Source organism: Linepithema humile, chromosome 1 (assembly GCF_040581485.1).
Source record: "Linepithema humile isolate Giens D197 chromosome 1, Lhum_UNIL_v1.0, whole genome shotgun sequence".
NCBI lineage: Eukaryota > Metazoa > Arthropoda > Insecta > Hymenoptera > Formicidae > Linepithema > Linepithema humile.
Genome location: NC_090128.1, coordinates 23247250 through 23261311, shown reverse-complemented (window position 1 = coordinate 23261311; position 14062 = coordinate 23247250). Strand labels below are relative to the sequence as shown.

At 38.7% G+C, this 14062-nt stretch overlaps 1 protein-coding gene across 7 annotated transcripts in view; it reads right to left on the bottom strand.

The window, feature by feature from the left end:
* The window catches only part of LOC105675837 (insulin-like receptor), a 53765-nt gene that overhangs the window by 11794 nt on the left and 27909 nt on the right, over positions 1-14062 (bottom strand). For all 7 annotated transcript variants that reach the window (XR_001101314.2, XR_010889732.1, XR_001101315.2 and 4 more), the window contains 5 exons: positions 4145-4319; positions 3750-3996; positions 2162-2267; positions 507-1895; positions 82-365 (listed from right to left, as the gene is read on the bottom strand). Coding sequence is in view for 4 of the 7 variants with exons in the window: in XM_012373272.2 (XP_012228695.2) it covers positions 82-365; positions 507-1895; positions 2162-2267; positions 3750-3996; positions 4145-4319 (2201 nt within the window). In the remaining 3 variants the exon portion in view is untranslated. The remainder of the gene's footprint in view (positions 1-81; positions 366-506; positions 1896-2161; positions 2268-3749; positions 3997-4144; positions 4320-14062) is intronic.

The window sequence follows — 14062 nt, the reverse complement described above, 5'->3', positions numbered from 1 at the left end:
AAATTATTACTCTTTTTATATTCGCTTGTAAATAATTTTATTTTATTTTTTATTTAACAATGAAATTTTCGCTACTCTTACCTCGCTGATTTGACCTAGACTTGCCGCAACTAGCATTTCGCTAGTGTCGCGTCTTCGGCGCGCGTTCATCATTCGTTTGACGTAGACCTGATTGTGCAAGGCGTTTTCAAAAGCGATCGAACTGGAAACTTCTTTTTCACGGATCGATTGATCTGCCATTTCGCGGTCAGCACAGATGCACGAAGTGGTCTCAGGTGATTTCGCCAACTCCTTCTCTTCCTCGGCGCGTTTTCTTTCTTCCTCGGCCATGACAGATATTGGTTTCTTCTCGGGCAATGTTAAAGCTGAAATTATTATTTTCCATTATAGAATGTTACAATTATATATTATAATAATTATTACATCCGTAACAACAATATTCTCGTAAATATTGGGCGTGGTGAGAATTTCGTTATATTGAATTTATATAAAGCGGCTCAAATTACGTTCTTCGCAGTAGTCCCTTTGATCGATGAAATTCGGGTCGTCCGGTTCCAAGCGACCGATGATACGATATTCCGTCAAATTCCCATTTTTGTGGAGCGGCGGAAGCCAAGACATAACCATCTCGCTGCTGGAATTACTCCAGATCGACAGGGCTCTGGGCGGGCTAGGTGCGTCCGGCAGTGTAGTAAAATATTCGAGCTTACTCTGCGCGCCCGATCTCTCCGTGGCTATAGTGTAAGTCTTCACATAGTAAGCATACTGGGTATACGGCTTCAGTAGGGTCAGTATGTGAGAGAAAGGTTCGGGATGTCTATCGGTGCTGTTCGGAGACTGCGGCATCACGCTATCAGCGGAGATGTCTTCCACTCGCCAGCCATCACCGCCGCAAGCGTCGCGGCCGTCGTACATCGTCACGTTCCGGTTAGGCGCCTCGATAAAATAAACAACGTAGCCCAAAAGAGATCTGGTGTCGTGATGCGTATAAGCCTCCCACTCGATAATGGCACCTCTGGATGTCTTCTTGATAACCTTCGTCTTCAGCTGGGTGACGTTGCACGCGACCTTGTCACCGTTGCTGCTCGACGCCACATCGTGATCGTTAAAATCTTCCAATTTGGCCTTGTCTCGCAATATTTCGATTTTCTGCAGGCACAACTTCGGGTTGAAGTGGAAGAAGAGCTTGGCGGGACCCGCCGGCGACAGAATGGTGAGGTTCGGATGCGTTTCCCAGTCCCAGAGCTCCTGAAGATTCTGATTGTCGAACACGGCAAGACTGTACTTGTGGTTTTCGAGAGTGTTGCCGCGTATCACGCGCAGGTTCTTCAGGAAGTTGAGGGATATCAGCGGGAAGCTGCGTACGATCTTCAGATAACCGTCTATCTCCTCGATCATACTCAGACTATCTTCGAGCTCCTTCACGATGTTCTTGCCGCCGCGTATCTGTATCTCGAGACTACCCTGGATGTGCGTGCATCCGCGCAGTTTCTGCGCCGAGGCGATGCTGTCGACGTTCGAACCGGGGCACTCCTTCAGACATTGACCGTTGCACTTCCGGCAGGACGGGTCGTTCCCTTCTGTCTCCATGTAACCCGCCGGGCACTCGATCACGCAGGTATTGTTAAATAGCTTGTACGGGTACTTTTTCACGGTGTCAGACGCCTCGCGCGGCTTCGGCATTCTGCGACATTCCTGCTCTCCGATGCAGCGCCGATTCATAAACTCGTAAGTACCGTTTAAACAGCGATCCTTGCATTCAGTACCGTTAATTACCACGTTCCTGCAGACGATGCAATCGTTGACCGTCGGTCCTGTGCATCCGCCTAGACAGGACGAATGACAGCACGCTCCCGTATCGTCGCAAGCGCCATCCCCGCACTTCGGATCGCATACTATGTAAAAACAGACAATTTCGTTCGAAAATTAGGAACTAAGCCTACCGCTTCTTTCGCGAGTTAAATGATGAGATTTGCAATTGTGCAGAAAGAACTGTTATTTCCATTTTCCAAGCTTAAAGCTTGAAGAATCAATTACGTGAACGATGAATTGTACAATTATAAACGGGATTTAATTAACATTAAATTTAATATCGCTTCTCGCTCTATTAAAAAAGCACTGATATACACGCGAGCAAAAGCAATTAGTCGCAATAACTTACTTCGCTGACAGTGTAGTCGATTCCAGCACAGAGTCTCATCGCGTTTCGTTTGCTTCTTTGGGCAATTTCTGTCGCATATCGGACAACCGTTTGTTGGCTTGTTACCCTGTAAACAAAATGCGAATGCGTGTGGCGCTACACAATCGCTCGTTCTCGCACACTTTCCCTTGTGATTTCTCTCAAAATTTCTCAAATATTTATTTTTGGCACCTTTTCAATATATTTGTCACGTGCATCCTTAATGTGCGATTAAAAGCTTTGCACGCAATAAAAGCAAAAATGTTTACTGTTTTCGAGATGAATCTTAAATGCGTTATTTAAATCGAGACAAAAAAATATATTCAATAATAACATATTTTTGCATATAAATATATTTTATCGGAATATCTAATAAGACACCTTCTTATTATTATTCTTTTCGACTTTCTATTGTGTATTTTTGTTTCGAGTGACATACCAAGACTTACGAGTAAAATTGCAATCTTGCATCTCGACAAAGTAAAATGAGCCCGTTTCTCATTTAACAAAGCGTACGAAATTCTTTTGCCAATGTACGAAACTATGTGCAGGAAAGCAAGATAAGAAACAAGACTACGCCATCGGCTACGTTAATATGAAGGTCGAAAAACAGATTGCAAAAGGCTCGTATTCGACGATCCGTGCCGCTGTCGACTCTCTGGACAATACGCTTTTCGCGAGACATTCGACACTGTTTACACGAGAATAAGTCAAAACGCGAAACATACAAAGCTCAGTAGAAGGGTTTTACTTCTATATAAGATTTATAAATTATGTTAAAAACCTGTTATATTAAGTCTTATATTAAAAACCTGTTATATTTAACCTTATATTAAAAACCTGTTTTCAAAAAGATGAATATTATATGACTTATAAACTTTTTCACGATTTTTTAACAATCTCCATTTTTTCCCCCTGAAAATACAGATTTAATTCTAGAATTGTGCGATTTTATTCATGCAGTACGGTGAATTTAATCGGCTTAGAAGATATGTACATTGTTTTATTATAAAGCGTCGCACGACCGGTACGTAAATCATTTTTCATAGCTGCGTTACGCGCATTACCACGGTACGCGTTACGGCAATTCGCGCAGTGCGCATACGTTGTAAGAATAAATGAAGCAATTTTCAGACGCTTCTGCTTTAGAATTCCTTGTCCCCTGACAATTCCGCGATAAGAGAGACTGCCGCGCGTCGTGTCGCTGCGCGTCGTGAAGCGTGACAAATCGCGCGCGTTGCAATACTCCTATTCAGACGAAATGTTGTGGCGGAAAGGCATGTCCGTGCAGGTCTTTTCGGAAGAACTGTGCGACGCTCAGTAGACTGCCGTACGTTTTAACGCTTCATTAGTCGCTGACAGCGATTACTGATTCGCGTAAATATAGTATATGAACGAAGTCGGAGACGCTAGTTGCCTGCTAAATGACATCAATGAGGGGCAAAGTGGCATTGTCGAGAGTTCCGGTTTTAGAGCTTACGGACAAACTTATTTAGGCCGTCAGACTTTGCTTAATTAACGAGCAATTTATGCGTTACGTCGGGATAAAAGAAATACTTGTGATATTTACCGATATGACATGCTCCCCCTTGCCAGCCTTGGCGATGATGTCCCAATCGATGCTGTTGACGTAGCAGAGCGTCGGATTCTTCTCGAACCGCACGGATCCGCGTAGAATATTGGTAAGAGAATGGAGGCCAATTTCTTGCAGGTGCATCATTTCAAATGCCACGAGAGCGTAATTGATAAAGAGAGAGTGCCCGCGAATTACTGTCAGGTTCGGAAATATATGACCGATGCTCCTCAAACCATTTACTCTGGAAGCATAGCCGTGCAAACCGGAATGTAAGGCTAAAGTATGCGGATAATTATTGCATTGAAAGCACGTCGCGTTGACTTACGACATCTCACGGAAACATAATTCCGAACTTATAAATACAATATCAAGTTTCGCCTGATTTATACCTGTATAAAATAAGATATCCAGTGATTTCAACCAGTTCGGGGTAGACATGGTCCGTGTAGTTGGATGGCTCTGCTCGGTCGATCAAGAGAATTTGTACGAAGCCTTCGACCACTCGGCATCCTTCCAGCTTTGACAATTCATTTACGCTATTTCTTATATCTATACTTTGGCACACTGCAACAGTGAAGAGACAAAATCATATTGCAACCGAATTAACAACATAACAGAGATATTGCCACATTAATTGTACGTATAACGTAAACGAGCGATAGCTTGCTAAATTTATTGTAAAAAAGAAAATCGCGCGAATTTAATTATTATTATAATATTGCAGAATCCATATTAGCAAAAATTATTTCATATATCAATTGTTAATAATTAACTTTTGTAATTCAAATTAATTTTCACAGGTAATTCAATACTGGTGTTTCGTTCTATCGGTTTAATTTTACCAGTGTAGCCCGAGATATAACAATCAATTTATTATTTGAGAAATTTTCCATCTAAAATGCAAATTTTCCATGTAAAATGCATGATTACAATCATGCGCTGCACCGAGTATTTAAATAACCGTGCGAAGAATCGTATATCGAATTCACCTAAATTTAGAACTGCAGAGAGTAAATTTAGTAAAAATCGACACCGAGAAATCAGCGTAACGTGATTTTCAAGGAGCAGATGCGTGCTTCGGTGCCAAGTGACACGCAACGTGGCCGCTAACATTAACATGCAGCAAGTCTGGGCATTAAACCGCGAAGTCGCTTGCTCTCCCTCGGTTTCGTTAATCGTCGCATTGTCGTTGAAACAAGCGCAACAGAATGTCGATGCGCTCGATTTCAACGGCGGACGCTAAAAATATCCGACTTGCCGCCCAGCTGCCATCGGAATAAACGGGAGAAGACGTGACATCGCGCACCTCCGCTATTATTCGCGCGAACGATTCGCACGAATTACACGGAGACACATCGAACTACGCATCGCATCGGAATTAATTGTGGCTCGGAGATTAGAATTCGTCCAACCGGGTAATTTCAATCTTGGCCCAAGCTCCTGTTTGGTCGAAATCCAATTTCCAATTTGCAATTTTCAATCTCCGATGCGTAGTTGGGTATCACGAGAGAAGTCTCTGCCTTGTTGAAACACTTTCGCCGCAGAGGGATGACCCGTGTCTCTCTAATATGTAAATTATCTTAGTACCCCTCTTCGCAGAATGATATCGTGATAAACGAAGATCGTCTCTTCCATGAATGATCTCGCAATACGATTTGCTCGAAGAAAAAGAAATACAAAGAAACACTTTCCTAATGTAGCATCTGCGTCATCAGTTTAGTCGCGACAATATATCGCGTATTATTCGAAGAATAATAGTCGTTTTCAGTGACTAGAATTAGCAACGAGTAAAATTGAATGTGTAACTTATTTTACACTTCACAATGATGGACGATATTATTGTCTTTATGAATCACAGGTCTAACTAAAAATACGTTGCATACGTTGCCAGAGCTTGTAAAATCATAGTCCACATTTCGGCGCAGCGTGCGTTCTCTGGCAACCTGCGTTGCCAAGCTGTGATCAATAATTAATGTTTAAATGCAGTGCAACTGTGTCGTCGAAAGGTGGACTGGTAATATTGTCGTCGACAAATGTTTTCTGTCGGCAAGCTTCAAAGAGGCATCATCAACTGACAAGCATCAGTAAAGTGTTTATTTGTTGTTCTATTAATAATTTTACTTGTGCATGTGTAGACTTTTTGAATGACAATTATGTAAATGTGTTCAAATAAAAAAAAAGTAAAAAAAATTTAATTAAAAAAATTTGTTATTTGCTTAAGAATAATATATTTAATTGATATGTTTTACTTCGATTGCGTGATTATTTTGTGTTGCCTTCTTAAATGAGCAAGAATGAAAAGTTATATTTCCAACAACTGATCAATATTCATCGTAATTTATAATTCCCATGTTTCTTTCTTTCGCTAACGAAGAAGTTTCCACATGTGTGCCACATATCTAAGACCGATACCGACAGTTGCAAATTATTATGCAAATTGTGATAATTATTTCATCGTGCAGGAAGGTATAACGTCTTAATGGCAACCAAGCGAGACGAAGCGAGACGAGACAGGACGAGGCGATGCCGTGAGATGTGAAGGTTTCATTCATAACGAGCTACGGGCGGTCGCGCGAATGGTGCGCACGTAAAGCAATGCGTACAATCTACGTGCGTGTAATGCGTGAGCAATGTAGAGCATTGTTGTGGAACGCGGTGAGTTGTAAGAATCCTCAATCTAATGTATTTACAATTAACAATTAAAAGTAACAATTAAAAACGTATTAACTTAAAGTACTAACTTAAACGTATTAACTTAAGGCAATGCGTACAATCTACGTGCGTGTAATGCGTGAGCAATGTAGAGCATTGTTATGGAACGCGGTGAGTTGTAAGAATCCTCAATCTAATGTATTTACAATTAACAATTAAAAGTAACAATTAAAAACGTATTAACTTAAATAATGCAAACGTAGAATTGCATATAAGGTAAATGTTTCGCGATGATTTATAATAAGAGTTACTCATTACTGAAGATTGTTTTCTCTATCAGAGTAATATTTTTCTCATCTTTTCGTATTGTTTAAATAAGAAATTCAGAAATTTGTAAAATTAATTAAAAATTTCCTCAGCGCTGTAACAATCAAATTAAAATCATTAAGGATTAATCTAATTGTAAATTACCTCGCATTATATAACCTACATTGTATTAATTATTATGTACTTAAATATTATACAATATTTCATTCTTTTTATATACACAAACTTAATTTACTAATATATTTTAAATATTATCTCTGGGTTTTATTTTTGTAAATAAGTAGCCCATTGGGCTACAAAAATAAACGATAAAAGTCGTTAAATCCGCTTGAAATTTTTTTTGTTGAGAGCGAAAAAACTTATATAATTTTTTCCATATAAGCTAATTAACAAGATCTTTTTTTGAAAAATTACGAAAAGTTCATTGTTTTAGTTAACAAAATGTGTATAATATGGTATGAAAAATACAATTTCTATTTATTAAAATACAATTCACTTAACTGGTTTTTTAATAAAATTTTTTTATATTTTTGAATATAGCTGCTTTTGCATATAGCCTACTCAAGTATTAAATAATAATTATTTTATATTATTTTATAATTATTTTAAATATATGATTGGATTGGAAAATATATTATAATTAATAACACAATATATTTTTGCGAAGAATAAAAAGCAAACACTAATTAAAGCAAACTAATTTAAGAAAAGTACGAGAAAAATTGTAGCGCAAGAAAAGAAACTGAACCTTTCTTACAGATAATCCGTACTTGAAAGTCAAACACTCTGACAATGAGACAAAAAAAGAAAAGAGCTCTATTTACAGAGTTACGATAACGAAATGAAGAGATAATTAAACAGCGCCATATCTTTAGCATGTACATATATATTATCCTCCATCTCGAGTCGAATACGTATGCAAAATTGTTAAGTAATCAATTTATTGAAAAAAAATAGCAATTATAACTATCTCGCGTCATCGCATCGCACAATTACAAATAATTACGGTTATTGTTAGTACTTCAGATTGGCATGCTATTTTTACTTAATAGCGGCGGTGAAGGCAACACAAACATGCAACTGTGATATTACTGTACAGTCAGGTGCATCAATGAAGTTTAATGCGCTTGCATTCTGAGAGATGCCTCACGGCTCAACCAATTCCTTTTGTCTCTCGCGAAGATGATGGAGCGAGCGTTGAACCGTCAATGAGTTATGTAAGCGAAAAGGTATGTCGCCGAAATAACGCGAAGAAACTTGATCGTCGTATGCAAGCGCATAGTACGAACGCATCAATGCACCGGAATATACACTTTTTTTCGCTTAACATTCGGGTTTTGCTTTTAACGGAGTCAGGCATCAGCGAATCGCTCCCGGCAAAACGCCTCGATCGTATTTCGCAACGGAAGGGATTGCGCGGAATTACGAGCGCAAACGAAAGCGGGCCGGGACAAAGGGCGGCGATGAAACTGCAAGGTGGCCAACGCGTGTCGCGAAGTGCACGTGCGCGCTCGCACGGTCAATCCGCACGCAAGCCAACGCAGATAAAGGGACGGACCCCGGGATCCCGTCGCTTCTGAATAGCCTACTTTAACCCCCATTAAGTTGGACCCCCCACCATCGCCAAATCAAGTCGCACCTATCAATTAATTTAGTGCTAATTATGTGCTAATTAGTTGCCGCAATCCGGATTTTGTTGCTCTTATCGTTTAGCAGGAATTCACGTTTAAAGTGGGGGAGGGGGGGGGCCAGCTTGACATTAAGCTGCCCCCTCCCATAACAAAAAAAATATATAGAGTGCTGGAATCAAAAAATCATTTATACCAGAATTTGTTGCTATTTTGTTGCTCCAAGATAGCGTGAAAACATTTTGAAAAAATTTTATTATTTACAATAAATGCGTAGTGTCGTATAATGGTGTGTACTGGTATATCTTAAATAATGCAATTTTTTCAAAATGTTTTCACGCTATCTTGGAGCAACAAAATAGCAACAAATTCTGGTATAAATGATTTTTTGATTCCAGCACTCTATATATTTTTTTTGTTATGGGGGGGGGGGCCAGCTTAATGTCAAGCTGCCCCCCCCCCCCCCACTTTAAACGTGAATTCCTGCTAAACGGTAAGAGCAACAAAATCCGGATTGCGGCAACTAATTAACACATAATTAGCACTAAATTAATTGATAGATGCGACTTGATTTGGCGATGGTGGGGGGTCCAACTTAATAGGGGTCCTACTTTAAGAAGTTGCAGCGACCAGCGCATTCCGAACACTCTCCTCAAGGTTGCTAACCATTCACCCAAAGGCCGAGGCGCTTCGATGCTGCACACAGACGCGACGCGGACCGTGCGTACACGCGCGAGCGCGCACATCCGCGCGACAGCGGCTACCCCGTGGCATTCCTCGGCACGCTCGACGATCGACAAACTGTAATTAACGATATAGCTGCGGCGCGCCGGCAATTGATTGCTACTTTGTATACTCGATAAAGGCCAACGAATATGTAACCCAGACACAACAAGACGTTGCAATCTTCGCGAGGAAGCGTGATTACTTTGAGACCGAAGAGTGCCACTTTGGTGCAACGTTGCAGAGAATAGTAAACACTCGGCGTTCGTTTTCTGAGACTTCAAACCGGCTATCGGCCCGTAATCTTGCCGATCGCGTTTATCTTTCATTCTACAGTCGTTTCTACAGCTAAATAAATTGCGCGGATTGGATTCGCAAATAGGTACCGGTATAGATAAAGCGAAGTGTGCGTCCTATTGAACGAGGCATTTTCCCTTCAATCGATGATCCGCGTATGGTATGTCAAACCGGAAAATCGCCCATAGAGTAGCAATGACAAACGGGAAGTAAATATGGCTGGAAGCGACGAGCCCCCCAGATATTACAAACATCAAAGCGAGAGATATCCCATACGGCATGCTGTCACTACATTGTATCGTTGGCGAAACCGGCTGCGAGCCAAGCGGTCTGGCAAGGATATCCGTTGTAAAAAATAGCGCGCTGCGTTGCTGATGACGAGTTTGGTACGCGTGTAGAATTGAATACGGCAAAAATTTATCGACAAATAATATCAAATAATAAAGCTGGTGCGATTTATTCACGTTTCTCTCTGCAAAGAATTAAAATGGAGAATTAAACTTTGCAATTACTGTTTGTACAGAATCAAGTTTAATTATATTAAATTAATGAATCAAAAGTTCTCCAGAGAGATTCCGTCCGTCGTTATAATCAACGAAATAATAAATAAAACAGTCGCGAAATTTTTTTATTCGCGCTGCTTCTTTGCATCTTTCTTTTCTCAAGTGTCTCCGTTCAGTCACAATTCGCACTTTATTGCAAAAGTTCTCAAGAAAAACCGGCTACAGAAAACGACATGCGGCACAAAAGGCAGGCACCCATTTCACTGAAATCGGCTTCTTATGCAGAACGAATATAGAATGGGAACTACAGATCAATATTAAACTAACGGATTAAATTGCAAATATTTTCACGTTGCATCGTGATCGACGACGAATATTCAAATAAAACGATCATAAAATTTTGTATTCGTGGAGCTATTTCGCGGCTTTCTTCGCCTATATGAAGTTAGCCCCCCATTTTTCGATTTTGAATATTTTTTTAGTTGTTCCAGGTTGTTCTACGTTTGTTCTATATTGTTCCAAAGTTATGAACAAAAAAATCGAAAAACATGACGGGAAAAGCAAAAAAACAGTTTATTTTTGTGGCCACCCATTTTTTTTTAAATTCAAATTTTTTTGCTGTTCTGGATTGTTCTAATTGTTCTAAACATTGTTCTAAAATATTAATCCCCCTAAAAAAGAATTTAAAAAGATATAGCAAAAAATAGCATTAAGCGTCCAAATAGTATTTTTACATTTATCGCTATTATTATATTATGTTTTGACACCAAATTACATATTTAAGCTAAAAACGAATAGAACAACCCAGAACAACTCTCAGTTTCACCAGAACAAACATATAAAAGGCACTTTACTCTTGAAGGTAGAGAATTATTTTGTCTTTTTCGACCGATAATGTTACATCAGCGACACTAAAACCTAGAACAATGAGAAATAGACACAGAACAATCCGGAACAACTCTCAGTTTTGTCAGAACAAACGTTTAAAGAGCACTTTACTCTTGAAGGTAGAGAATTATTTTGTCTTTTTCGACCGATAATGTTACATCAGCGACACTAAAACCTAGAACCATGAGAAATAGACACAGAACAATCCGGAACAACTCTCAGTTTTGTCAGAACAAACGTTTAAAGAGCACTTTACTCTTGAAGGTAGAGAATTATTTTGTCTTTTTCGACCGATAATGTTACATCAGCGATTAGTGTCGATTAGTGTTTTTTTTGAATTTTTTTATTTTTTTAAATATAAGAGTAAAGTGCTCCTTATACGTTTGTTCTGACAAAACTGAGAGTTGTTCTGTGTCTATTTCTCATTGTTCTAGGTTTTAGTGTCGCTGATGTAACATTATCGGTCGAAAAAGACAAAATAATTCTCTACCTTCAAGAGTAAAGTGCTCTTTAAACGTTTGTTCTGACAAAACTGAGAGTTGTTCCGGATTGTTCTGTGTCTATTTCTCATTGTTCTAGGTTTTAGTGTCGCTGATGTAACATTATCGGTCGAAAAAGACAAAATAATTCTCTACCTTCAAGAGTAAAGTGCTCTTTAAACGTTTGTTCTGACAAAACTGAGAGTTGTTCCGGATTGTTCTGTGTCTATTTCTCATTGTTCCAGGTTTTAGTGTCGCTGGTGTAACATTATCGGTCGAAAAAGACAAAATAATTCTCTACCTTCAAGAGTAAAGTGCCTTTTATATGTTTGTTCTGGTGAAACTGAGAGTTGTTCCGGATTGTTCTGTGTCTATTTCTCATTGTTCCAGGTTTTAGTGTCGCTGGTGTAACATTATCGGTCGAAAAAGACAAAATAATTCTCTACCTTCAAGAGTAAAGTGCTCTTTAAACGTTTGTTCTGACAAAACTGAGAGTTGTTCCGGATTGTTCTGTGTCTATTTCTCATTGTTCTAGGTTTTAGTGTCGCTGATGTAACATTATCGGTCGAAAAAGACAAAATAATTCTCTACCTTCAAGAGTAAAGTGCTCTTTAAACGTTTGTTCTGACAAAACTGAGAGTTGTTCCGGATTGTTCTGTGTCTATTTCTCATTGTTCTAGGTTTTAGTGTCGCTGATGTAACATTATCGGTCGAAAAAGACAAAATAATTCTCTACCTTCAAGAGTAAAGTGCTCTTTAAACGTTTGTTCTGACAAAACTGAGAGTTGTTCCGGATTGTTCTGTGTCTATTTCTCATTGTTCTAGGTTTTAGTGTCGCTGATGTAACATTATCGGTCGAAAAAGACAAAATAATTCTCTACCTTCAAGAGTAAAGTGCCTTTTATATGTTTGTTCTGGTGAAACTGAGAGTTGTTCCGGATTGTTCTGTGTCTATTTCTCATTGTTCCAGGTTTTAGTGTCGCTGGTGTAACATTATCGGTCGAAAAAGACAAAATAATTCTCTACCTTCAAGAGTAAAGTGCTCTTTAAACGTTTGTTCTGACAAAACTGAGAGTTGTTCCGGATTGTTCTGTGTCTATTTCTCATTGTTCTAGGTTTTAGTGTCGCTGATGTAACATTATCGGTCGAAAAAGACAAAATAATTCTCTACCTTCAAGAGTAAAGTGCTCTTTAAACGTTTGTTCTGACAAAACTGAGAGTTGTTCCGGATTGTTCTGTGTCTATTTCTCATTGTTCTAGGTTTTAGTGTCGCTGATGTAACATTATCGGTCGAAAAAGACAAAATAATTCTCTACCTTCAAGAGTAAAGTGCCTTTTATATGTTTGTTCTGGTGAAACTGAGAGTTGTTCCGGATTGTTCTGTGTCTATTTCTCATTGTTCCAGGTTTTAGTGTCGCTGGTGTAACATTATCGGTCGAAAAAGACAAAATAATTCTCTACCTTCAAGAGTAAAGTGCTCTTTAAACGTTTGTTCTGACAAAACTGAGAGTTGTTCCGGATTGTTCTGTGTCTATTTCTCATTGTTCTAGGTTTTAGTGTCGCTGATGTAACATTATCGGTCGAAAAAGACAAAATAATTCTCTACCTTCAAGAGTAAAGTGCTCTTTAAACGTTTGTTCTGACAAAACTGAGAGTTGTTCCGGATTGTTCTGTGTCTATTTCTCATTGTTCTAGGTTTTAGTGTCGCTGATGTAACATTATCGGTCGAAAAAGACAAAATAATTCTCTACCTTCAAGAGTAAAGTGCCTTTTATATGTTTGTTCTGGTGAAACTGAGAGTTGTTCCGGATTGTTCTGTGTCTATTTCTCATTGTTCTAGGTTTTAGTGTCGCTGATGTAACATTATCGGTCGAAAAAGACAAAATAATTCTCTACCTTCAAGAGTAAAGTGCCTTTTATATGTTTGTTCTGGTGAAACTGAGAGTTGTTCCGGATTGTTCTGTGTCTATTTCTCATTGTTCCAGGTTTTAGTGTCGCTGATGTAACATTATCGGTCGAAAAAGACAAAATAATTCTCTACCTTCAAGAGTAAAGTGCTCTTTAAACGTTTGTTCTGACAAAACTGAGAGTTGTTCCGGATTGTTCTGTGTCTATTTCTCATTGTTCTAGGTTTTAGTGTCGCTGATGTAACATTATCGGTCGAAAAAGACAAAATAATTCTCTACCTTCAAGAGTAAAGTGCCTTTTATATGTTTGTTCTGGTGAAACTGAGAGTTGTTCTGGGTTGTTCTATTCGTTTTTAGCTTAAATATGTAATTTGGTGTCAAAACATAATATAATAATAGCGATAAATGTAAAAATACTATTTGGACGCTTAATGCTATTTTTTGCTATATCTTTTTAAATTCTTTTTTAGGGGGATTAATATTTTAGAACAATGTTTAGAACAATTAGAACAATCCAGAACAGCAAAAAAATTTGAATTTAAAAAAAAATGGGTGGCCACAAAAATAAATCGTTTTTTTGCTTTTCCCGTCATGTTTTTCGATTTTTTTGTTCATAACTTTGGAACAATATAGAACAAACGTAGAACAACCTGGAACAACTAAAAAAATATTCAAAATCGAAAAATGGGGGGCTAACTTCATATAGGCGCTTTCTTCCCAAACTATAAAATGTTTATTCCACGCAGCTCGCACATTGCTGCAGAATTGTTCGGCGAAGCCGGCTATAGAAATAACGCGCGATATGAAAGGTAATCGACCTTTATATCGCTTTACTAAAAAAGTACGTCCCTATACTGAATACACTCAAAACTACATTTGAATTAATCAAATTTCAGATTTCAA